This window comes from Myotis yumanensis, unplaced genomic scaffold (assembly GCF_028538775.1).
Source record: "Myotis yumanensis isolate MYYU_CA2020_CCGP unplaced genomic scaffold, mMyoYum1.0.hap1 SCAF_3, whole genome shotgun sequence".
NCBI lineage: Eukaryota > Metazoa > Chordata > Mammalia > Chiroptera > Vespertilionidae > Myotis > Myotis yumanensis.
Window position 1 is genome coordinate 123,727,232 of NW_027223754.1, and position 23,937 is coordinate 123,751,168.

Sequence of the window (23,937 nt, forward strand, 5' to 3'; positions counted from 1 at the left end):
TCTTCACACTTTCGGATTCTTTTTTCATTTTGCTTTTCCAATTGGGTGTTTCTTGTCGAATCTTTGGTTTGATTCTTGTGCTCCTCTGGTCTGCTATTGGGTATAATATTCTTTATTTCAGTCCGTGTATGCTTACTTTCTAATTTCTTTATCGTAGCATCGAGGGTCTCATTAGTTTTCGTGAGGCTCTGCACAAATTTATGGCAAGCCCTCAAAATTGCGATTCTTAGCTCCATATCTTCCATTTCTGTCATGTTTTTTTGTCTCCGCATCTTATATGCTTTCTTGGTGACCCCCCTTGTGGTCTCTGTGCGCAGTCTTGTTCTAGCCAAGCCTTAATTGTTGTAGTTAACACTAGAGGGATTTGACCACCAGGGTGACTGGCTGTAGGAATTAGCTGTGGAAAACGTCTGTCTTCTGGGGAGGCGTTATTCCAGCCTTTGCCTGAGGCGGTCGGCAAATGGTTGTGCGCAGGGCCTGGGCGGGGCGGGCTCAACAGGGCAGGGGGAGGGAGCAGCTATGGCCGCTCTCAGACCGTCCCCAGGGGCTCTGCCTCTCTGTCCCAACAACCGCTGCAAACCTCGGAGGGGCTGTAGCCAGACAGTCCCGCTTCTCCCGTTTGAGTCTGGGTCCCTAGAGACTCGCCCGGATCTGTAGCCCAGAGTCTGAGACTCGCTCCTGATTGAAAACGACAACCGCGCCCTCAGCCGCCAGCCCGTTTTGCGCGCGCACCCTCACCACCGCACCGCCGTACCTTTAAATTTTCCACACTGCGCCTCCGCTGAGCGTCGGAATGCTGTTGTTTTTGCTTCTAGTTGAAGAGACTCTCCTCAGCCAGCCTTCCCGTGGTTCTGGTTGATGTCCGCTCCGACTTTTAGTTGTATTTTTGAAGTGGTTGTCCACGGCGGCAGTCTCCGGTGTTTACCTATGCCGCCATCTTCCCAAAAAATCTGCAAGAACAAATTAAATGACACCATGAGGAAGGAAAAACAGACAAATCCATAATGTGGGCATTTTATAGGACAACTGACGTGGTTACTTCAACAAGTCAAAGACATGGGGGTCCTAAAAGAGAGGGGGTATTGCTCTATATAAAAAGTGATTAATATGAACTGGATAGAAGGTAATACCAAGAAGCTATTATTAAATTGATATGATAATGACATTGTCTTTTTTAAAACCCATGTGTTTTAGAGATGCATTCTGAAGTGTATAGGAGTGTAATGACACAATACTTCAGATTTAATGAACTCCAAGAAGGAAAGGGATGAGAAAAGAAGAAGAAAAGGTAGATAGATGAAACAAATGCATCAAAATATTAAGGATTGTTGAACAGTTTATTATCTACTGTTGTATATGTTTGAAATTTCTCATGTATTTTTATATAAAATATATTTCATATAGATAGGTAGAGATTATATATGGTGGGCATAACAGTGGTTATCTCTGAGTGGTGAGATTAGGGAGTGGACCTTCTTTTTCTTTAATACTTTTTGTGTATGGTCTATATCTTCTGCAGTAAGCATGTAGTGCTTAACTATTAAGTATTCTCCATATTTTTTCCCAGAGCAGCTGTGCTTACTTAACATTATATCACTGGTTTATATTATCCCAGATAAGACTTTGTGGGAAATTAAAGGTATGTCCCAAATGAAATCATATAGCATTACTAGAGGCCCAGTACATGAAGTTCATGCACGGGTAGGGTCCCTAGGCCTGCCCAGCGATCAGGGCCAATCTGTGGGGTGACCAGTGGGGTGATCAGGGGCCCCCCACTGGCACCTGCCTTAGTGGGCCTGGCAATACCCACTTGCTGACCCCGCCCCCCACCACAGCCACTGGTTGCCTCTCTCTGAGGAGCAACTGGTGGGGAGGTCAGGGGACCCCCACTGGCACCTGCCTTAGCTGGCCTGGGGCCTGTGGGCTGGGGGCAGCTCCAGCATTGAGCGTCTGCCCCCTGGTGGTCATTGCGCATCATAGTGACCGGTCATTCTGCCGTTCGATTTGCATATTAGGCTTTTATTATATAGGATCTATTAAGCTTGTTGTGGTATGGTTAGTCTCCTCAATTCCCAATGTGTTTCTGTTCTAGAATGCTAAGTTTATGTGATTAAGGGAAGGTGTACTGTTATTAATACCACCAAGGTTATCATTTTGAAAGAGTAGCCAATGTTATATCCTACCATTGTTTTAAAAAGTTACTGAGCTAAACTGGTAAAATCGGAAGTAAAGATTACTAATGGGAATTATAATGATAATAGTAATAGCAAACAATTCTACTTTGCTTGCTGTAAGCCAGGTGTTATTGCACATGCTTTACCTATATTAACTCATTCAGTCCACACAACAACCCTGTGACGTAGGTTTTGTGGTTATCCCCACCTTATACATGGGAAACTGGGGCACAGTGCAGTTAGCAAGCAACCTGAGGTCACACAACATGTAGGTGGAGGGGCCAGGATTCAAACCCAGGGAACCATGCTCTCCATAACTGCAGTGTTTCACACAGGAAATGACTTAGCACAAATTTACACAAGAATCTGATGCAAAAGCTGTAAAGTCAAGGCCATAGAAGCCTTACTTTTTATAACAAAACTGAAGCATGTAATCTTTTGTTTTAGGTGAAGATTCTGAAGGTGATTCTGATTTTAGTGAGAGTGAAGATAATGATAAAGACTTCACTATGAGAAAAAGTAAAGAAATTAAAAAGAAAGAAGTGAAGGTTAAATCTCCAGTTGTAAAGAAAGAGAAGAAAGCTAAATCCAAATGTAATTCATTAGGTAAGCTTAGTTTAAAACACATTTATAAAGAAAATGTATTTAATTTATTTAATGCGTTTCTTTTATCTTTGCCTTTGGTCTCCTTAAGGTTTGCCAGTGTTCATTTCTGGTTAAAATACATAGAGGAAAGTAGGGTGGGGCCGGGAAGGGAGAACAGCAGACAAGAGTAATGAGCTCCACTACCTATCTGACACTTCCTGTGTATTACCTCCCTTTAGCTCTGACAGCCACCCTCTGATATAGCAGTTATCACCTGCATTTTGCAGTGAGAAAACTGAGGCTCAAAGAGGTTAAATAATTTGTTGAAATTCTTACAACTAATAAGTGAGGGGCTGGGATTTGCACCCAGATTTGTCCATTCCTGGTGTAAACTCTATCCACTGGACCACGTTTTCTCCAGGCAACTTTGCATGATTCTAACTTCTTGCTTTCATGCTTGTTTAATCTTTTATTTGAGAACCCTTTTGCCACATGTTTAGGGCCTTTTTGTTTTTTTCAAAACGAATTCCATTAGAAATCATTTCTACAATGAAACTTTTGCAATTTGTGATAATTTCAACATGGAATACTTGTTTCTTTTGTAAAAGAAGTTAGGATAGCCCTAACCGGTTTGGTTCAGTGGTTAGAGCATCGGCCTGCGGACTCAAGGGTCCCAGGTTCAATTCCAGTCAAGGGCATGTACCTTGGTTGCGGGCACATCCCCAGTAGGGGGTGTGCAGGAGGCGGCTGGTCAGTGTTTCTCTCTCATTGATGTTTCTAACGCTCTTTCCCTCTCCCTTCCTCTCTGTAAAAAAAATCAGTAAAATATATTTTTTTTTAAAGTTAGGATATTTTTAATTCATGATCTATGGTAGACTATTATAACTTTCATTAAACTGATTTGTTTCACTTGTTGATATATATTTTTATGTGTTATTAATAGAAATGCTTTTTTGAAACTAAAATTTTCATTATTCAGTCTCCATTTATTAATGGTAGGAGTTGCTCTTGCCTTAAATAGCATGGTGTTGAGTACTTGCTAATACAGTGGTTCTCAACCTTCTGGCCCTTTAAATACAGTTCCTCATGTTGTGACCCAACCATAAAATTATTTTCGTTGCTACTTCATAACTGTAATGTTGCTACTGTTATGAATCGTAATGTAAATATCTGATATGCAGGATGGTCTTAGGCGACCCCTGTGAAAGGGTCGTTCGACCACCAATGGGTTGCGACCCACAGGTTGAGAACCGCTGCCCTAGATGCTAATATATTGACTCACTGACACATACTAATGAGACACTTTATGCAATGTTTAGAAGTATGAACTTTGGAGTCGGACCTGGTTCCTAATCCTATTATATTGTTTACTAGTGATCAAGCCACAGACAGTTTGCTCAACCTCTGTTCCCCTAACTGCTGACATTGGGGATAGTAATACCTGTATTAGAGTTTCTGTAAGGGTTAAATATAATGTTTATGATATTCTTGCTACACTGCCTATCATATAAATGCTCATAAAAGGTGGTTATTCTTAGGCTTTCAGTAAATGTTTATTGATTAATAAGTTTTTCAAAATGATACTGCCTTTTAAATTTTTATAAGATTATATAACTATAATTTTTACACATACATGCTGGATTTAAACTCTATTTTATGTGTGTTTTTCTAATAAATGACTTCAATAGACTCTGCTCCAGCTGCTGTCAAATCAGAATCTCAGCCCTCATCAAAAAAGGTTTCTCTTTCTTCAGAGGCAACTAGGAAACCATTACAAATATGCAGTCCTTCAAGTGAAAGCAAGAGACCTAAGTGGGTCCCACCAGGTATGGTATATTTATCAATCAAGAGCAGGGGCTTGGAAAGTTACCACTGGTAGATTGTTTTCCTCATTGTAAACAGTATACATATTATTACATTTTCTTCAAAACCAAGGTTTTGCATTTATTCATCATTTTATCATTCCCTTATATTGAGCATTGAGATTATTTATTAGTTTTTAATGTTACAAATAAGGTTGCAATAAGCACAAACATCCTTATTTTAGAAGTCTGTGGGCACATCCTGATTATTTTCTTAGGATAAATTCCTAGTAAAAGAATTACAGTGTCAAAGAGTATTAACAGTTAAGATTCTTATACATGTTTTGGCAATAAATCTGTTTGCTTAAGACTTGCTGACCTCCACAGTCTGACTGAAGAAGCATCATGGCTCATACATGGGAATTCCAACATTTAGCAAATGCCCTAGCAAACTCAACCTTCGTCTCGCACAAACTTGACCTTTTTATTTTGTTTTCTTTGTTCCACAGCCAAGTCTCACTGATGCTTCAAGATTTCTTTGACCTTCACCCTTCTTGACATTACTAAAACCCTAACGCAGCCCTGTTCATTTTATATCCAAACTATTAGTGCCTTCCTAATAGTTCCTTCTCCACTTGCTTTTGTCTAATCAGTTGAATCCTCTATTCCAGTGAAATGGATACATTTTTTGCCCCTTAAACACAGTGTTTGTATTCTTCTGTCACAGCCTATCTTTATGCAGTTTTCTCTTTCTAGTAAGTCTTTCTTCATTTGTCCCCTATCCTCTGAGACATTCCAAGTCTACTCAGGTTTATTTTACTTCTTTTCAGTGACATTCTTGGTTGTCCCACAGTGGTCATTCCTCTAGTCATAACTAGGTATTAATAGACAGATGTAGGCCTGAGACATGATTATTTAATTTATGAGTCTGCATTCCATCATCTGAAATATTAGGCACTATATAATCTTTAATGTTTTTTTTCCAGTTTAAACATCTAAGATTTTAATGAGGACTTAAAAATTTTTTGGAGAAGGAAAGGAGGAACATTAGTTACTGAATTAATGATGCAGTGTCATTAGAAGGATAATCCTCAGTGTATTTCTCCTGAGAATAATTAGTGATTCCCCAACAAAAGGAATTTTTTTTTAAAATATATTTTATTGATTTTTTACAGAGAGGAAGGGAGAGAGATAGAGAGTTAGAAACATCGATGAGAGAGAAACATCGATCAGCTGCCTCCTGCACATCTCCTACTGGGGATGTGCCCACAACCCAGGTACATGCCCTTGACCGGAATCGAACCCGGGACCTCTCAGTCCGCAGGCCGATGCTCTATCCACTGAGCCAAACCGGTTTCGGCACAAAAGGAATTTTTTTAAAAATGATATAATGACAAGAAATTTAAAGGTAGCATAATAAAAAAAGATAGAAAAAAAATAATGGAATGATATGGCATGGATGGATAAAGAGTTAGTATCAGTGGGAATAGAAAGTTCATACCTCAACATAATAAAAGCCATATATGACAAACCCACAACCAACATCATACTCAATGGGCAAAAACTAAAACCATTTTCCTAAGAACAGGAACAAGACAGGGATGCCCACTCTCACCACTCCTGTTCGACATCGTACTGGAAGTGCTAGCCATTGCGATCAGACAAGAAGAAATAAAAGGCATCCAAATTGGAAAAGTAGAAGTAAAACTGTCCTTATTTAAGATGACATGATACTGTACATAGAAAACCCTAAAGACTCCATCAAAAATTATTAGACTTATTAAATGAATTCAGTAATGTAGCAGGATACAAAATTAACGCCAAGAAACCTATGGCATTTCTATACACCAATAGTGAACTTACAGAATGAGAGACTAAAAAAACAATCCCATTTATCATTGCAACAAAAAAATTAAGATACCTAGGAATAAACTTAACTAAGGAAGTAAAAGACCTCTACTCAGAAAACTACATGATGTTGAAAAAAGAGAGGAAGACATAAACAGATGGAAGAACATACCGTGTTCATGGATTGGTAGAATCAACATCATTTAAATGTACATACTACCCAAAGCAATCTATAGATTCAATGTACTCCCCATTAAGAGTTAATATCATAAAGCACAAAGTGCTCATAGATTCATTGTGTGAAAGGGTAAGGCAAGTAATGTGAGAGAATTGGGCCTGAGTCATAAACTTGGATGAGAAAGGATTGTTGGACTTGAGAGCTCACACCCCTTTGATAGGAAGCATCTGTTGCTCAACTCCATCTAATTGTTTACATGCAGGATTATGTCCAGGTCTGATTTTTTTTTCAAGAGAAACCAACGATGTAGATTTTAATGTGAAATCTCCTAGTTTTAAAAATGATTTTTTTTTTTACACCATGTGGATAAACAATATATCTGAGAGCTAGATTTGACCTCAGATTGCCAGTTAGTTACTGTTTTATTCAAATATGAGAAGATCACCAAGATCCCAATGGGAAAATGAACCAAAGACATGAACATATTAATAGTCTCAAGAAATACAGCTAGAAATACATATGAAAAGAATTTCAGTCTCACTGGTAATTAAGGAAATATAAATTAAAATAATAAAATACTATTTTATACCTCAAACTAGAAAGTAATAAAGCAGTATAATCTAGGGCACTCTGGGTTATGGGGTAGCAGGTATAATTATCCTATACTTGAGGCCAGGTGCACAAAAATTTGTGCACTTGGAGGGGCGGGGTCCCTGTTTCTTTGTTACTAATGTTGTGGCCTCACCCCATAACAAAGAAACAGAATTTCCAGAGCATGAGGCCCAGAAATCAGGATTTTAAAAAGATTCCCAGGTGATTCTAATGTGCAGCCAAGGTTGAGAACCACTGGTTTAGAGGCTTGAAGTCAAGAAGTGCCTCTTTGTTCTCTGCTTTCTGGAGGCGGTCAGCGTGGAACATTCCTGCCCTGGATTGGGGAGGGGTCTCTGGGTGTTAAGAATACCAGGAGGGGGAGCACAGACTCCTCCTAGAGCTCCAAGATGGGAAAGGCAGCACCCCCTCACCTCTAACCCCAGGACGTTTGTTTAGAAGCAGAATCCTTGTCCCGTGCAGGGGCCTGTGCTGGCTGCCTCAGTTTCTCAGAGACAAAGAATTTGATGAATGTCTTTTCCCCACTGCAGTAGCTGCTTCATTTGTTCGTTCTCACATTTTTCATTTTTCATTAGCTGCTAACTCGCCCCTGTGGCTGCAAACCTGTTGTGCCTGACTCAGCCAGTGGGGGGCTATGGGAGCTGTGCAGGGACAGGGGAAGGGGGAGGGGGGCCCAGACTGCAGGGAGGGTCAGTGGTGCCTGCCTGGCTGTCTCAGAGGATGTGGCTTAGGTTAGGTCCTGTCCTTTGGCGACTTTAGGAGGGGAGGCCGTGTCCTCTGCTCCCCATTTTGACTCAGGGGCGGAAGTTCTTGCTCTCTGGCCTCATAACTCAGTGGAGCATGGTGGGATGCAGCAGGCAGGCAGCTTCTGCGGCTGCACACGTGCGCCAGCCTGCGGCCCGGGACCCGGATCCGGGTCCCGGATGGCAGGCAGGCAGGCGGCTTCTGGGGTCGAACACGGGGGCCTGGATGGCAGCTCTCACCAGCTGGTCTGTCCCGCCCTGCCTGCAGTATGCAAATTAGCCACCCTCTTTATTGGTGGTTAATTTGCATATCACACTGATTAGCCAATGGGAGGTGTAGCAAAAGTACAGTCAATTACCATGTTTGTCTATTATTAGATAGGATCATAAAACCCTAACATGCAAATAGTGATGACACACATTGACCACCAGAGGCAGACGCTCAACGCAGGAGCTGCCCCCTGGTGGTCAGTGCGCTCTCACAAGGGGAGCGCCACTCAGCCAGAAGCTGAGTTCACGGGTAGCAAGTGCAGCAACAGTGGTGGGATCCTCTCCCGCCTCTGAGGCAGCGTTAAGGGGCAGGCCTAAGCCGGCAGGCATACATCCCCCAAGGTGTCCCAGACTGCACTGCTGAGGGCCTTCCCTACCCCAGTGCACGAATGTCGTGCACCAGGCCTCTAGTTTACTATAAATCCTTTATAGGTAGAACAGTTTGACAGAACCCATAAAAATAAACCTGTCCTTTGGCCTAGGAACTAGTCTTAGGAATTAATTTCTTAAAAAGAATTCAAAAGTAGAAAAAGTAATAAGTGGTCAGATTTTTATAACTTTATATGAAAATGGTAAACGCTTCAAAAGTTTGTTAAAAGAATTTGATATATGACACATACATGCAATTAAGAATGATAAATCAGATGGTTAGAAAGGTTAGAAACATGGAAATATTTATAAATCTTTACTTGAAGAAAAGTACACACATTTGTACTTCTTATGACTACAATCATGATCAATTATGAACATTTAAGTGGTTAAAATTTGAAATTTAATACTTGCAATAATTGCTACATTAGAATGGTAGCATAAATGAAGCCCATATAAATAAATTAAAATAGCATTTGTCATGTTTAAAGTGATTTAGTAATTGAAAAAAATAGATTCTTTCAAAAGAATATTTGTAAAAATTGCAGGATTTTTAAAAATGCATTAAATTTTTCTTCTACTTTAGAAATGATTACATTCATCTTCTTATGCATCAACAACCAATGTTATTTGCTTTTAACTTATCTATTTCAGCTTTCACCCTTAAAGTTTTGGAATCATGACCTTGCCTTCTAGGGATGTTTGAAAATGGACAATAGTATATTTTTTTTCCTGCTCTTTAGTACTTTCTATTATTTTGATCTTGTTTATAACTTGATAGAACCTGTATAGCAGAATAATGCTTAACTATATTTTTTGCTTTTGTTTTTTAAGTTAATTTTTGTTAAGAGATTTCTAACATCATCAGCATCAGGTGATGTGTTTTCTTTCAGCGGTATCCGGAAGGAGCAGCACCAGCAGCAGCCCGCTGGCAGGGGAGTTTGTTAAGTCTCCAAATCAGAGTCTCCGCCTTGGCTTGTCTAGATTAGCACGTGTTAAACCTTTGCATCCAAACACTGCTAGTAGCTGAGTGTGGTAGTAAAGAAATGTTTAAGAGAATCACAGTTTGACAAGTGTGTTTATATTGTAATATAAAGGAATCCTTTAACGTCATATAAATTATCTCTACCCATTTTGTGATTATGTTCTCTGAAAAGCTATTCAAGACTTCAATAAGATTTGTTTATAAGAATTATCTTGTAATATCATTTTCTTCTGAAGAGAATATTCTACAACCTTATATATAAAATAAGTCACTGTCATTAGTGTTTGTCTATTTGACATGGAGGAAGTCCACATTATATGCTATTTTTTTTTCTAGTAACATGAGGGTTCTTTCTAGCTTTGACTAGTTTATGGCACTTTTGTTCAGAGTTTATCTGGCAAAATAAAACATTCCAATTTTTCCCAGGAGATATTTCTGGAATATGTTACTTAAGCTACATTGTCAGTTTTATTGCCAAGATGCTTATTATTTTAGTCAAATATTTTTATAGGAAGAATTCAGAATGAATTTCCACATTAAAACAGTTGCTATAATATGACATGTTTTCTACTTAGGAATAGATGGTTATTATATAGCAGATAGAATTTCATGACATTTTGTGAAGTCCTCATTGTCAAAACCTTTAATAAATATGAAAAAGTTTTGATATGATCTTTTTCTTGATTCCATTGCATCCATCTGTCTCTTCTCTGACTGTCTGCATTTCATGATAAAATGAGTGCTTAGCCAAAAACATTAGCCTTTTGTTTTAAATATAAAAGGGGGCTGTTAAAGTAATCACTTTATGTTAAGTCAGTACTTTTGAGGGTGGCTGTTACGTACCTAATTATTCCTATTAGTTCATTTAGCTTTTCAGGAAACTTAGATCTGAATTTGTAAATAAAATAGTAGTAAATATTTTATATTGTGAAAATTCTAACCAGCTCCTGATCACTTTTAATAAAAATTCTTCAAATCACAATAACCATTTTAAAAATGTGTAATATGGCCCTAGCCAATTTGACTCAGTGGATAGATTGTCAGCCTGCTGACCCAAGGGTTCCAGGTTTGATTCCTGTCAAGGGCACATACCTTGGTTGCAGGCTTCTCCCTGGCCCAGGCCCTGGTCAGAGTGTGTGCAGGAGGCAACCAATCAATGTGTTTCTTTCAGATCAATGTTTCTCTCTTGTTAGGTCTGATCAAATAATTGAATTGATACCTCCTCCCCTGGGGACTGACCTTTAGGCCACTTCACAATGAACATTCCCTCTTGCTTAGACCACATTCCTCTTGCTAAGATCATTATCTCTCCCCTACAGACCTTCCTAGGATCTGGACCCACCCAGAGAATTCTCTGCCCAGAAAAAGCCCGCCTAGAGTCCTTTAAAATGTCTGACTCCCTGTTCCTGGGGGCTAGTGCCATTTAGGGGCTCAGCCTATCTGGTATCCATATGACCTAATCCTATATGATAAAAGCATAGTATGTAAATTGTCCCCTTGACCGGGAGGTCGACAGGGACTTTCAACCAGGGGATGGGACTGGCCAGGGGAAGGAAGGGAGCACCCAGCCGGCAGCCAGCAGCCACTTCGAGACCCTACCAGTGCACAAATTTCGTGCACTGGGCCTCTAGTAAATTCATAATCCTGCACCACTTTGGACTTGTGCGTTTCTCCTTTTGTGACCCTAACATCTCTGTCTTTCCCTCCCACTCTCTAAAATAAATTTTAAAATATCCTCGGGTAAGGATTAAAAAGTAAATTAAAAAATAAGTAAATAAAAATGTGTAATATGTAGCTCAGTTCTTTTTGATTTATGAAATCATGTGAAAATATGTAATTTAGAATTATGATTTAAGTAAGCATTTGCATTTTGCTATTGTCCATTTTTATTATCCAGTGGATATTTTTACACTGTCCTATACCACTTCACCTACCCTACGCCATTTTTAAACTATATTTTCCAGTTATACAGTATTGAGATACCCTATATGTTACAGTTCAACAGTAAACGTTTATTAAGAGCCCACCCTGTATTAGACACTGATGTCATTATTTAATCATCTGGCACAAGTTCAATGAAACTGATTTCTCTGTGTAATTCATAGTTTCTGTTGAAACCCTAAAATTTCTTAAACTGGCCTTGCAGAAAGCATTAATGAGCTCATTAATGTTGCCAAATCCAGTATACATTTTTCTCACCTAATCTTGTAGAACCCTATTCATCATACTCTGGGTATGGGTAACACTATTCTTTCATAATTTCACCCCATCTCCCTGCCTACTCTTCATTATTTTGCAGCTTTCTAATCTTCTGTCACACCCATTTCTCCCTTTGGTGTCATATTCTGTGATTGTATTCTTTTCTGTCCTTTAAAGAGAAAATCCAAAAGCTTAGGTGATTTCAAGCTCCAGTGGTCACCTATGTGACAGTGACTGCTATGTCAGGAACTTTAGTTCAGAGCTCACTCTGCACAAGACTTGTTGCCTTGTCCATTGATAATTTGATGTATTAAATCATCAATAACATCTCCCCTCCCCCCAAAGTCTTCCCTCCTATATTTTATTAGTAAATGGCATCATCACAAACTCAGGTGCCTAAGGCATTGTCACCCTTCACATCCTATCATCAAGCTTTATTTTCCTCAATTGCTCAAAACTGTTCTCTCCTTCCACTGGTCCCTTACTCTAAAATATCATCACTTAACTACTTTTACCTTGATTCTTAACCTACGCTGGCTTACCCTCCATACCATTATTGCCAGAGGGAGGTTTCTAAAATAAAGTTTGATCATGAACATTCGCCTGCTTAAAATCCACGCACATACACCTTAGCCTGTTTAGCTCACAAGCTATTTTGAATTAGTCTGGCCCCTGCCTGACACCCATGATATTATGCCCTCAGAACCCTGGGCCTTCAGGTTGGCTCTTATTTGCCTTCTTTACATTGTGAGTTCTTACTTGTCTTGAAAACTCGAATTCAACTCAGCTTTTCAGAAAGCTTTATTTGGATGTCTGTTGCCTCTGTAGACCATACTGTGTATTCCCTGAGGCCACCCTGCCATCATCATATATAATAAAAGCCTAATATGCAAATCGACCAAACAGCAGAACAGGGTTGCCCCTGGGGGCCCCCCTATCACCCTGCTGGCCGCCCCACAGATTGGCCCTGATTGCTGGCCAGGCCTAGGGACCCTACCCGTGTACAAATTTTGTGCACTTTTCCTCTAGTTTAACTATAACTTTCCTTAGTTTTCCAAGTGCTCTAAAAGTGTTCATCTGATAAACACATGTATTCAAAACTTGTTCTATGAATTCTGGTAACCACAAACTTTGAAAAAGGAAGAGGGTAGGGATAATTTTACGAGTCTGCTCTGTTTTGGTCAACTATAATCTGTCCTTGGGAAGTCCTCCAATTCTTGCCCCAAACTTTAAAGAACTGGGGCAAGAGAATCGGAGCAGGATGAAAAGAGATGTGTTTTTCAGGTTGATGTAAAAGGTGATTCAGGACTAGACCAGAGCCTTAAGTCCTTTCAGCTCGGAGTCACAAAAAGGGCGGACACAGTTTCTATAGCAACGGGAGGAGGGTGTGGTCTTCCAGCTGTACTCCCAGGCGCCAGCAAGGTGCCGCTCCTCCCAACTTCTACCCCCACCTGAACAAAGGGTAAGAGAGGCCACAGGGGCTCGCAATCCGCAATCCGCAATCCGCTAGGTCCCAGTGGCCCTTCCCGGGGAAGAAGCAACCAAGGCAATGGGGGAAGGAGGTTGGGTAAGCGGGGAGAATGAAAGGCCTACAGAATGCAAAAAAGTAGAAGGGGGCATGTGGGTCGGAGGAGAGAGGGGAGGCTCTGAGTGCAGAGGGAAGGCAAATAGAATTTTAGATCTTGCTCTGAGCAGCTGCATCCTCACAACCCAACATTGACAACGTTTCTGCTAATGGAATGTTGCATCGCTGACTTCAGCTGACTGCGGGTGGGGAGAGATGGATTTTAGGGAACTCAAGACCTACCCTTAAACTGCTTCCAACCCTGACCCCAACAACCCGGGACACAAATTTCCTACCCCCTTTCTTTATGTTCACTGTACGTCCAAAGTGAGTCCCTGACCATTCGTGGATGAGGATCTGGCTGCTGCTAGCCTATTCCTACCCAGCCCACAGTCCCACACTTCCCAGGCCAAACAGAGCCGAATCCTCGACACAAGAGCACTTTAAGGTTTATTCCTTCAGAGCAACACTTTCAGGTGCTTCTTGCCACTCCTCGGGGGTAATTCCCAGTATTAGGTGGGGTTTTTTTGTTTGTATGTTTGTTTTCCTTAAAAAGGGGATGCAAAATTTGGGATTTTTCTTTTTTAAGTGTAGTTAATGTGTGGTATTTTCTACGTTTGAAGTGTCCATCAGCCAATTCAGGACTTAAGTAACTTGTGACCCTTTGGACAATTTTTAAATGACTGACAGTCCACAATCTTAGTTCATGCTTCACTGTTCAGGTTTAAAGGGAAACTTGGCAAAAGTGTGAGGCCATTTAAATGAAAAGTTCAAACTAAGAAACAACAAATATAAGTGTCCCTTGTAACTAGTCAGTCTTTTTTTTAATTATCTTTATGGTTGAAAGTATTACAGATGTCCCCTTTGGTGTTCCCCCTCCCCCCCATTAATACCTCCACCTGCATCCACTCCTCCCAAGCCTTCACCATATTATTGTCTGTGTCCATGGGCTATGCATATATGCATATAAGTTCCTGGTTAATTTCTCCCCCCACTCACCGACCCCTGCCTTCCCTCTGAAATTCATTAGTCTGTTCCAGGTTTTATGTCTCTGGATCTATTTTGTTCATCATATTCCACATGCAGTCTTTCTCTGACTGGCTTATTTCGCTTAGCATAATACTCTCCAGGTCCATCCATATTGTTGCAAATAGTAAGAATTCCTTCTTTTTTACTGCCAAATAATTTCCATTGTGTAAATGGACCATAGCTTTTTTATCCACTCATCTGCTGATGGGCACTTAGGCTGTTTCCAACTCTTAGCTATTATAAATTGCACTGCTATGACCATAGGAGTGCACATATTCTTTCTGATTTCTTAGGATATATTCCTAGAAGTGGGATCACTGGAACAAATGGGAGTTCCATTTTAATTTTTTGATGAAACTCCATATTGTTTTCAACAGTGGCTGCACCAGTCTGCATTCCAACCAGCAGTGTAAGAGGGTTTCCTTTTCTCCACATCTTCACCAGGACTTGTCATTTGTTGATTTGTTGATGATAGCCATTCTGACAAGTGTGAGGTGATACCTCATTGTCATTTTAACTTGCATCTCTCAGACGATTAATGACTTTGAACATTTTTTCCTGTTTCTTGCCCTTCTGTATGTCCACTTTGGAGAAGTGTCTATTTAGGTCCTTTGCCCATTTTTATTTATTTATTTATTTATTTATTTATTTTTAAATATATTTTATTGATTTTTTACAGAGAGGAAGGGAGAGAGAGAGTCAGAAACATCGATGAGAGAGAAACATCGATCAGCTGCCTCCTGCACATCTACTGGGGATGTGCCCGCAACTAAGGTACATGCCCTTTACCGGAATCGAACCTGGGACCTTTCAGTCCACAGGCCGACGCTCTATCCACTGAGCCAAACCGGTTTCGGCATCTTTGCCCATTTTTAAATTGGATTGTTTATCTTCTTTTTGTTAAGTTGTATGAGTTCCTTATATATTTTGGAAATTGATCACTTATCAGATATATCATTGGCAAATATGTTCTCCCATGCAGTGGGCTCTTTTCACTTTGTTGATGATTTCTTCCGCTGTGCAGAAGCTTTTTATTTTTATGTAGTCCCCTTTATTTTCTTCTTAGTTTCCTTTTCCTTAGGAGACGTATCCATATTGCTATGAGAGATGTCTGAGATTTTGCTGCCTATGGATTCTTCTAAGATTTTTATGGTTTCATGACTTACATTTAGGCCTTTTATCCATTTTGAGTTTATTATTGTATATGGTGTAAGTTGGTGGTCTAGTTTCTTTTTTTCTTTCTTTCTTTTTTTTTTTTTTTTTTTGCATGTATCTGTCCAATTTACCCAACACCATTTATTGAAGAGACTGTCTTGACTCCATTGTATGCTTTTGCCTCCTTTGTCAAATATTAATTGAGCATAATGACTTGGGTCAATTTCTGGGTTCTCTGTTCTGTTCCATTGATCTATATCCTTGTTCTTGTGCCAGTGGCAGGTTGTTCTGAGTACAATGGCTTTGTAGTATAATTTGATATCTGGTATTGTGATTCATCCAAATTTGTTCTTCTTTCTCAAGATTGCTGTGGCTATTTGGGGTCTTTTTTGGTTCCATATAAATTTTGGAGTGTTTGTTCTAGATCTGTGAAGTATACCATTGGTTTTTTAATATGGATTGCATTGAATCCATAGATTGTTTTGGGTAGTATGGACATTTTAATGATGTTGATTCTACCAATCCATGAATACCATATGTTCTTCCACTTGTTTATATCTTCCTCTATCTCTTTTTTACCTCCTTGGTTAAGTTTTTTCCTAAGCATCTTAATTTTTTTGTTGCAATGTTAATGGAATTGCTTTTTTTAGTTTCTCTTTCTGAGAGTTCATTATTGGTGTATAAAAATGCCATAGATTTATGGGGTGTTGATTTTGTATCTTGCTACATTGCCAAATTCACTTATTAAATCTAGTAGTTTTTTGGTGGAGTCTTTAGGGTTTTCTATGTACAATATTATATCATATGCAAATAATGACAGTTTTACTTCCTCCTTTCCATTTTGGATGCCTTTTTATTTTTTCTTCTTGTCTGATCACTGTGGCCAGGACTTCTAGCACTATGTTGAATAAGAGTGGTGAAAGCAGACATTCCTGTCTTGTTCCGGATCTTTGAGGAAATGGTTTTAGTTTTTGCCCATTGAGTATGATGTTGGCTCTAGGTTTGTCATATATGGCCTTTATTATGTTGAGGTATGAACCCTCTATTCCCACTTTGCTGAGAATTTTTATTTAAAAAAATGATGCAGAATGCTTGTTCTGCATCAATTGATATGATCTTGTGATTTTTGTCTTCCAATTTGTTTATGTGATGCATCACATTTATTTATTTGTGAATACTGTACCAGCCTTGCATTCCCAGAATAAATTCCACTTGGTTATGGTGTATGATTTTTTAAAAAATATATTTTTTTATTTCAGAGAGGAAGGGTGAGGGCGATAGAAACATCAATGATGAGAGAGAATCATTGATTGGCTGTCTCCTGAATTCCCCCCGTTAGGGATCAAGCCCACAGCCTGGGCATATGCCCTTGACTGTAATCGAACCTGGGACCCTTGAGTCTGTAGGCTGATGCTCTATCCACTGAGCCAAACCAACCAGGGCTATGATCTTTTTCTGTATTGCTGGATTGGATTTGCTAATATTTTGTTGAAGATTTTAGCATCTATGTTCACTAGGGATATTGGCCTGTAATTATCTTTCTTTGTAGGGTCTTTATCTGATTTTGGAATTAGGCTAATGCTAGCCTTGTAAAAAGAGCTTGGGAGTGCTACTTCCTCTTGGATTTTTTGGAATAGTTTGAGGAGTATAGGTGTTAGTTCTTCTTTGAATGTTTGGTATACCTCCCCTGTGAAGCCTTCCAGGCCAGGGCTTTTGTTTGCTGGGAGTTTTTTGATTACTGTTTCAATTTCATCAGTTGGTATAGGCCTATTCAGGTTTTCTGAATCTTCCTGATTGAGTTTTGAATTTTTCTAGGAATATGTCCATTTCATCCAGGTTGCCCAGCTTGTTGGAAAATAGTTGTTCATAGTATTTTTTTTTTATGATCCTTTGCATTTCTGTGGAGTCAGTATTACTTCGCCTTTTGTTTCTGATTTTGTTTATCTGGGTCCTCTCTCTTTGTTTCTTGATGAGTCTGGCTAGAGGTTCATCAATCTTGTTTATCTTTTCACAGAACCAGCTCTTGGTTTTATTGATCTTTTTGTATTTTTTTTTTTTTTTAGTCTCTATGTAATTTATTTCTGCTCTGATCTTTATTATTTCCTTCCTTCTACTTACTCGGGCTTTTTTTTTCTTTTCTTTTTTTTAATTCTTTAAGTTGTAGGGTTAGATAGTTTATTAGAAGTTTTTCTTTCTTTCTTTCTTTTCTTTTTTTTTTTTTTGAGGTAGACCTGTAGTGCTATGAACTTCCCTCTCAAGACTGCTTTCACTGTGTCCCAGAAATTTTGGGTTGTTTTATGTTCATTTTCATTTGTATCCAGGAAGTTTTTTATTTCTTTCTTGATCTCTTTGGTAACCCATTCATTGTTTAATAACATACTATTTAGCCTCCATGTGTTTGAATGTTTGAATGTTTTAATTGTAGTTGATTTCTAATTTCATGCCACTGTGATCTGAGAAGATGCTTGATATGATTTCAATCTTCTTGAACTTGTAGAGACTTGTTTTGTGTCCTAACATGTGATCAGTCTTTAAAAATGTCCCATGTGCACTTGAGAAGAATGTATATTATGTAGCTTTGGGGTGAAATGTTCTGTAAATGTCAATTAATTCCATTTGATCTCGTGTGTTGTTTAGGATCACTGCTTCTAGTGATGTCAGTGGGGTGTTAAAGTTCCCCACTATGGTTATATTCCTGTCCTTCTCTCCCTTAAAGTCCTCCAGAAGTTATTTTTATATATTTGGATGCTCCTGTATTGGGTGCATATATGCTAACCAGAGTTATATTCTCTTATTGTATTGATCCCTTTAGTATTATGAAGTGGTCTTCATTGTTTCTTGTTATGGTCTCCAATTTGAAGTCTATTTTGTCAGATATGAGTATTGCTATCCTAGCTTTTTTTTTTCCCATTTGCCTGGAAAAATTTTTTCATCCCTTCACTTTCATTCTGTGTGAGTCTTTTGTTCTGAAGTGAGTTTCTTATAGACAGCATATATAGGGGTCATAATTTCTTATCCATTCAGCTACACTATGCATGTTGATTGGAGCATTTAAGACATTTACAATTAAGGTTATTATTGATATGTACTTATTTGTTGCCATTCTTACTCTTGACTAGTCAGTCTTGCTTGTGGGATTTAATCACCTATACCTGGTAGATACATAAAATCTAGAAATTCTAAGGAATTCTTCACAATGACTTGAGTCTGTAATTTCTCTTCCTTGTTTTAGTTCTTTTCAAAAGGGTAATGACAACCTGAATGGAGTCTCTAGCAATGTGTCAGCCACTCTTCCTTAACATTCCCTTCTCATCTCCATATTGTCAACAACTTGGCTAGAATGCTTGCTTCTCAAACTGGGGGCCCAGTGCTGGGAGTCAGTAGTATTGACTGAGCACCAACCCAACATGAATGTGCTGTGACAGCTCAAAAGAGCAAATACTGGTCTAGGTGCATTAATAGAAACACAGTGACCAGCTGAGAGATGTAGAAGTCTCACTGCCTGACTTAGCAGTGATTAGAGCATAATCTAGACTAGAAAACTTTAGATACGTTAAGAGAGGTCATAAAAAATTAGAAAACAGAGAGGGACAGTCACAATACAAGTTCTCTCTATTATGCTTGAATATTCAATCATATAAGGAGAGGTTTGAAATGAAACCACAGAATGCCTGGAGATGAGTAGGTGCAAAGGGGAGACTAAAAGCCAGTTCTGAATATTCAATTTCCCTTGAGTAGAAGAGAGGGTAGTGTTTTCTTTGTTGCTCTGCAGAGGATAACAAGTGTCAGTGGAGGATATGTTGTTCAATATCATTTCTTCCGACCAACATTTACTGAGCACCAGCCATATGTCAGTTAACAGCTGGTTGCAAATGGGGTGCCTGAAAAACAGTGAGATCTGTCACAGTAATATTTAAGTGGAGACCCATTGATTGCCATGGATACTCTAATCTAAAGAAGATTCCTGCCCAGGGTGAGAAAATGGGCGAGATGGCCTCTAAAAACTCTTCCAACTTTTAAAGTCTGTAAGTCCGTGGACCATGAAGAGTTTCCAGGAGAAATGCAGAGGGGCCAAGGAGTTCTCTTAGGCACAAATGAGAGTATCATAAATACATTCAGTACATTATCTCCTGTTCATAAAAATGCAAAGGGAATCCCTGCATGTTCTAAGTGGCCACAATTTCTGCCCCAAAGGCAGTCCTCCCTCCACCCCCAGCATAAAGATCAAGATACTGACAACTACACTAGAAATACTGAAATCATAGCAGGTAAATCTCAAAAAAGATATTTCCTTCAGGAGCATTGGCACTTGGTATACAAAGATAATTCATTACATATAAAATACTGTGTACATAGTAACACTGGCAACCACTGTTTATGGGTCTGTTTTTCCCACTAGACTTTGAACTGAAAGCAATAATTCTATTTTATTTATCGTTGAATCCCCCATGCTTAGCACAGTATCTGGCATGTATTTGATGGTCTGAAATTTTTTTGATGAATTGATGTAAACTATTTTAGATTTCTCTCTCTTCAGCAAATTTGTACCAAGAGCTTTCAATAAATTAGCCATTGTCCTCAACCCTATGAAAAATATAAAAATAAAATACAAGGTCACCATTCGTATTCCCAAGAAACTCACGATGAAAATATATACACTTGAGATAATTAACACTAAAGCTGCTGACCAAGTGACAAAAATGGTCCCACAGACGAAAGTGTTGAAATCTAGAGAGGAGATTGGTATAGGCTGTACAGATTGGTAGGGAAACTCAGATATTTGTGCAAAACAATAGGAGGACTTTTTAAATTTTAGTTTCCATTCCCAAAGTCATATTCACTCTAGCTCTGAGCTGAATTTATTTGTTATCTTTAATCCTTCACATAACACATAAACAAGTTATAAAACATATTTTAATTCCTTTCCTGCATAACTCAGCATGTATTTTGAAGATAAAATTGACATTTGTGAAGCTTTGAGTGTGGGTTAAGTGTAATGGGTTAAGTGGAAGCTAGGTTGAATGTATTAAGAAAGGCACAGAATTCTTGGATAACCAAAGAATAATCCAAAGGAGGGAAGTCATGGAATAAATCACAACAGAACTCACCCCTCGGGTCCCACCCCCAATCCGGCAGTATTTAATAGAGTTAGAATCAAAGAAGTTTAGAACTGGAAGGGAAATTAGAGGTCATCTAGTCTAGCTTCGTCATTTTATAGATGGGGACAATGAATATAGAGAAGACAAGTGACTTGCTCAAAATCTATCTGGGACAGCACTGAGACTAGACTCCAATTCCTCGCATTTTCTTTGGGTTTCAGGTTCTCTTCACCTTCAGAGCTCCCAAAACTGAACAGAAGAAAGAGCTCCACTTGCTTGGAAAGAGACACATCGGCATTTATTTTCTACTACTTCCCTGGGAAGTAGATGGAGGGAGCATCTGATACAGAGCCTTGGCAGGAGAAATTGTATTCATTCTTTCCCAGTGTTGGGATTTTACAAACGCCATCCTGAATTGATAGCCAAACTTCTACCAGTTCTGTCTCCAAAATTATTCCCAGGTTCATTCCTCCACTGTCCTCACTGCCATTGCCCCGTGGAGGCCCTCATCATCTCTTGCTCAGGGTGTCTTTCTACCTGAGCTCTCCCAACCATGCTCCATGGGATTGTCAGGGAGATGGTCCTTAAAATACAAAGCTAGTATTGTCACCCCTAGAATAGCCACATAGGCCCCAATGCCCTACATGGACTATATTACATTTTACAATCTAACTCCTTCTCTGGCCCTCCACCAGCAATGTCCAGCGACTCAAAGTTTCTGGAAAAGGCAATGTTCTTTTATACTTTTGTGCTTTGCACAGTTTCATCCAACTGCCCTTGACTTTGTGCCTGTCCTGTTTATTCTTCAGGGACAGTTCTATTCTATGCAGTCAGGTGTGAAGACTTTCTCAGCATTCCCAACAGAGTTAGTCACCCTGAAGTGCGCTATTAACTCTGCCCAGACCTCTGTTAGTGTGTTGGTCTCCAACACCCTAACAGCCTGTCTCCAGGGGTCTCCCTCCTGGAGAATGAGCTCTCCTTAAGGGCAGAGGCCATGTCAGGTGTACCAGGAGAATTGTTTCAGCAAATGTTTGTAGAAAGGAACGAAGGGGAGGGAGAGGTAAAACCATGGTCATTTGCAGAGAATCAACTATTACTTTTGCTTGCCTCTGCATAGGATTTTTTCATGTTTGTGTGTGTGTGTGTGTGTGTGTGTGTGTGTGTATTAAAATTAATGTTCCCACTCACCTCCCCCAACCCCACTCCTCACTAAATGTTTTACAGTTTATTTTTTTAGATCCTTCAATATACCTGATAAAGACATACAAATATCTTTTTTCTTAAGTAAATATGGAATCATATTATCCATATTTTTCTGTCTTTACTCAATATATTATGGACATACATAAAGATTTACCTCATTTTTAAAACGACTATATCATATACCATAATACATATGTGCCATATTTTTAAACTTCTCATATATAGACAGTAATTTTTGATTTTTCAACATTATGCTCAATGTTGCTCTGACATCTTCAATTCTATGAATAACTTCAAAATTGTGATTCTGTCACTATGTATTATAGTATCTGCAAGAACTAATAGAAGTATTTGCAGAAGCTGTGATAGCATTTGCATTGATTCCTGTTCTGTCTCTATTTTATGTATTCCTAATTCCCTTGATTCTTTCTAGTATTAGGGGCTGAAAAGGAACTTCCAGGAGACCGGAGTTTCACAGTGGCCTGCTAACGGAGCAGGAGTATGTCAGTGGCATGAGAGCCCTTTAAGATGCTATCTTCCTTTTACATATATCACCACTAGACTCCATATGCTTATGTGAGTTATTTTTTCATCTTGCAGTGAGGTCTTTATTTGTAGAACTGTGCTCTGAACGAAGAAGGTGCAAAAGTGGCCAAAAGAGATCCAGGGACAGCATTTCTACCAATTATTTATCTTTTCTTTTTCTATAGGCATTAAACTACCAAGTAACTATTAATATATCTATATTTTAGAACAAGAGGTATTTGTGGCAAAAGAATGGCTTACTTTGCAGTTAACTAGGGGAAATGGGTCTTTTCTTTTGGTGTCCTAGCTGCTCACACCTCAGTAGGTCATCTTCCTCCCCTGGCTCCTATCACCCTCTCCCTGAGCACAGGACTAATGCTAAGATGTCCCCGCTCCACAGTCGCCAGAAGGGAAACAAAAGGAGCAGCAGAGACTCAGCCACTGCTTTTAGGCCTGCCACCTTTTTTCCTCCAAGCCTGCCTCATGTTCTTTGCATCTCTGCATGTGGGGCCATTACTTACATTTTGCTCCTACTGCCAATTGATTTTTTTACTCTCCCTCCACGGGATTAAAATGGATGCAAAAAAGCCAAGCAAAGGTAGTTTGAAATCCTTCCCAATATTAAAAACAAAAAAGAAACCAAATGTCACCTTTGTAAAGGTAAGGATCCTGGAATTTCATTTGGGGAAGAGAAAGGTACCATCATGAAGACTTGGAGGCCCAGAACCCAGTGGTGATTGTTGCGCCCCAAGAATTTTGCAGAGGGGGGAAACTGAGATTCAAGTGAAATTAACTAGTCATGACCATAAACCAGTGAATGGCGGGCAAAATTTAAACACATACAGTCTTTCTTTTCTTTTCCTTTTTTAAAATTTTTTTTTATTGATTAAGGTATTACAATTGTGTCTTTATCCCTCCCATTGTCCCCTCATCCCTTGAGTCCTGCCCTCACCCTCACCCTCTGTTGTCTGCGTCCATCGCTTATGCTTATATGCATGCATGCAAGTCCTTTGGTTGATCTCTCCCCCTTACCCCCACCCTCCCCTACTTTCCCTCTGAAGTTTGAGCAGCTGATCGATGCTTCTCTGTCTCTAGATCTGTTTTTGTTCATCGGTTTATGTTGTTCATTATAATCCACAAATGAGTGAGATCATGTAATATTTATCTTTCTCTGACTGGCTTATTTCACTTAGCATAATGCTCTCCAGTTCCATCCATGCTGTTGCAAATGTTAGGAGTTTCTTCCTTTTTACTGCGGCATAGTATTCCATTGTGTAGATGTGCCAAAGTTTTTAATCCACTCATCTGCTTTTTTTCTTTAATTAGTATCTTTTTTATGTATTGGAGTGACACTGGTTAATAACATTCTATAATTTTCAGGTGTACAAGATTATAATTTGATATCTGTGTACCCTAATGCATGCTCACTACTCAAAGTCTTTTTCTTCCATTACTATATGTTTGACCCCCTTTACCCACTTTACCCTCCCTCTACTCCACTTCCCCTCTGGTAACCACCATTCTGCTGTCTGTATCAATGAGTTTGATTTTGTTTGTTTTGCTAGTTTGCTTTATATTGCACATATGAGTGAAGTTGTAT

At 39.2% G+C, this 23,937-nt stretch overlaps 1 protein-coding gene across 5 annotated transcripts in view; it reads left to right on the forward strand.

Moving 5' to 3' along the window:
- Nucleotides 1–10,163, forward strand: part of RAD51AP1 (RAD51 associated protein 1) — a 31,070-nt gene extending 20,907 nt beyond the window's left edge. For 3 of the 5 annotated variants that reach the window (XM_070407577.1, XM_070407581.1, XM_070407579.1), the window contains 3 exons: nucleotides 2,622–2,780; nucleotides 4,448–4,585; nucleotides 9,472–10,163. In XM_070407577.1, the coding sequence (XP_070263678.1) occupies nucleotides 2,622–2,780; nucleotides 4,448–4,585; nucleotides 9,472–9,608 (434 nt within the window). In that variant the 3' untranslated portion in view covers nucleotides 9,609–10,163. Of the gene's footprint in view, nucleotides 1–2,621; nucleotides 2,781–4,447; nucleotides 4,586–5,070; nucleotides 5,119–9,471 lie in introns of those variants that run through there. The other 2 variants (XM_070407580.1, XM_070407582.1) reach the window with 2 other exon arrangements.
- Nucleotides 10,164–23,937: the final 13,774 nt, after the last annotated feature.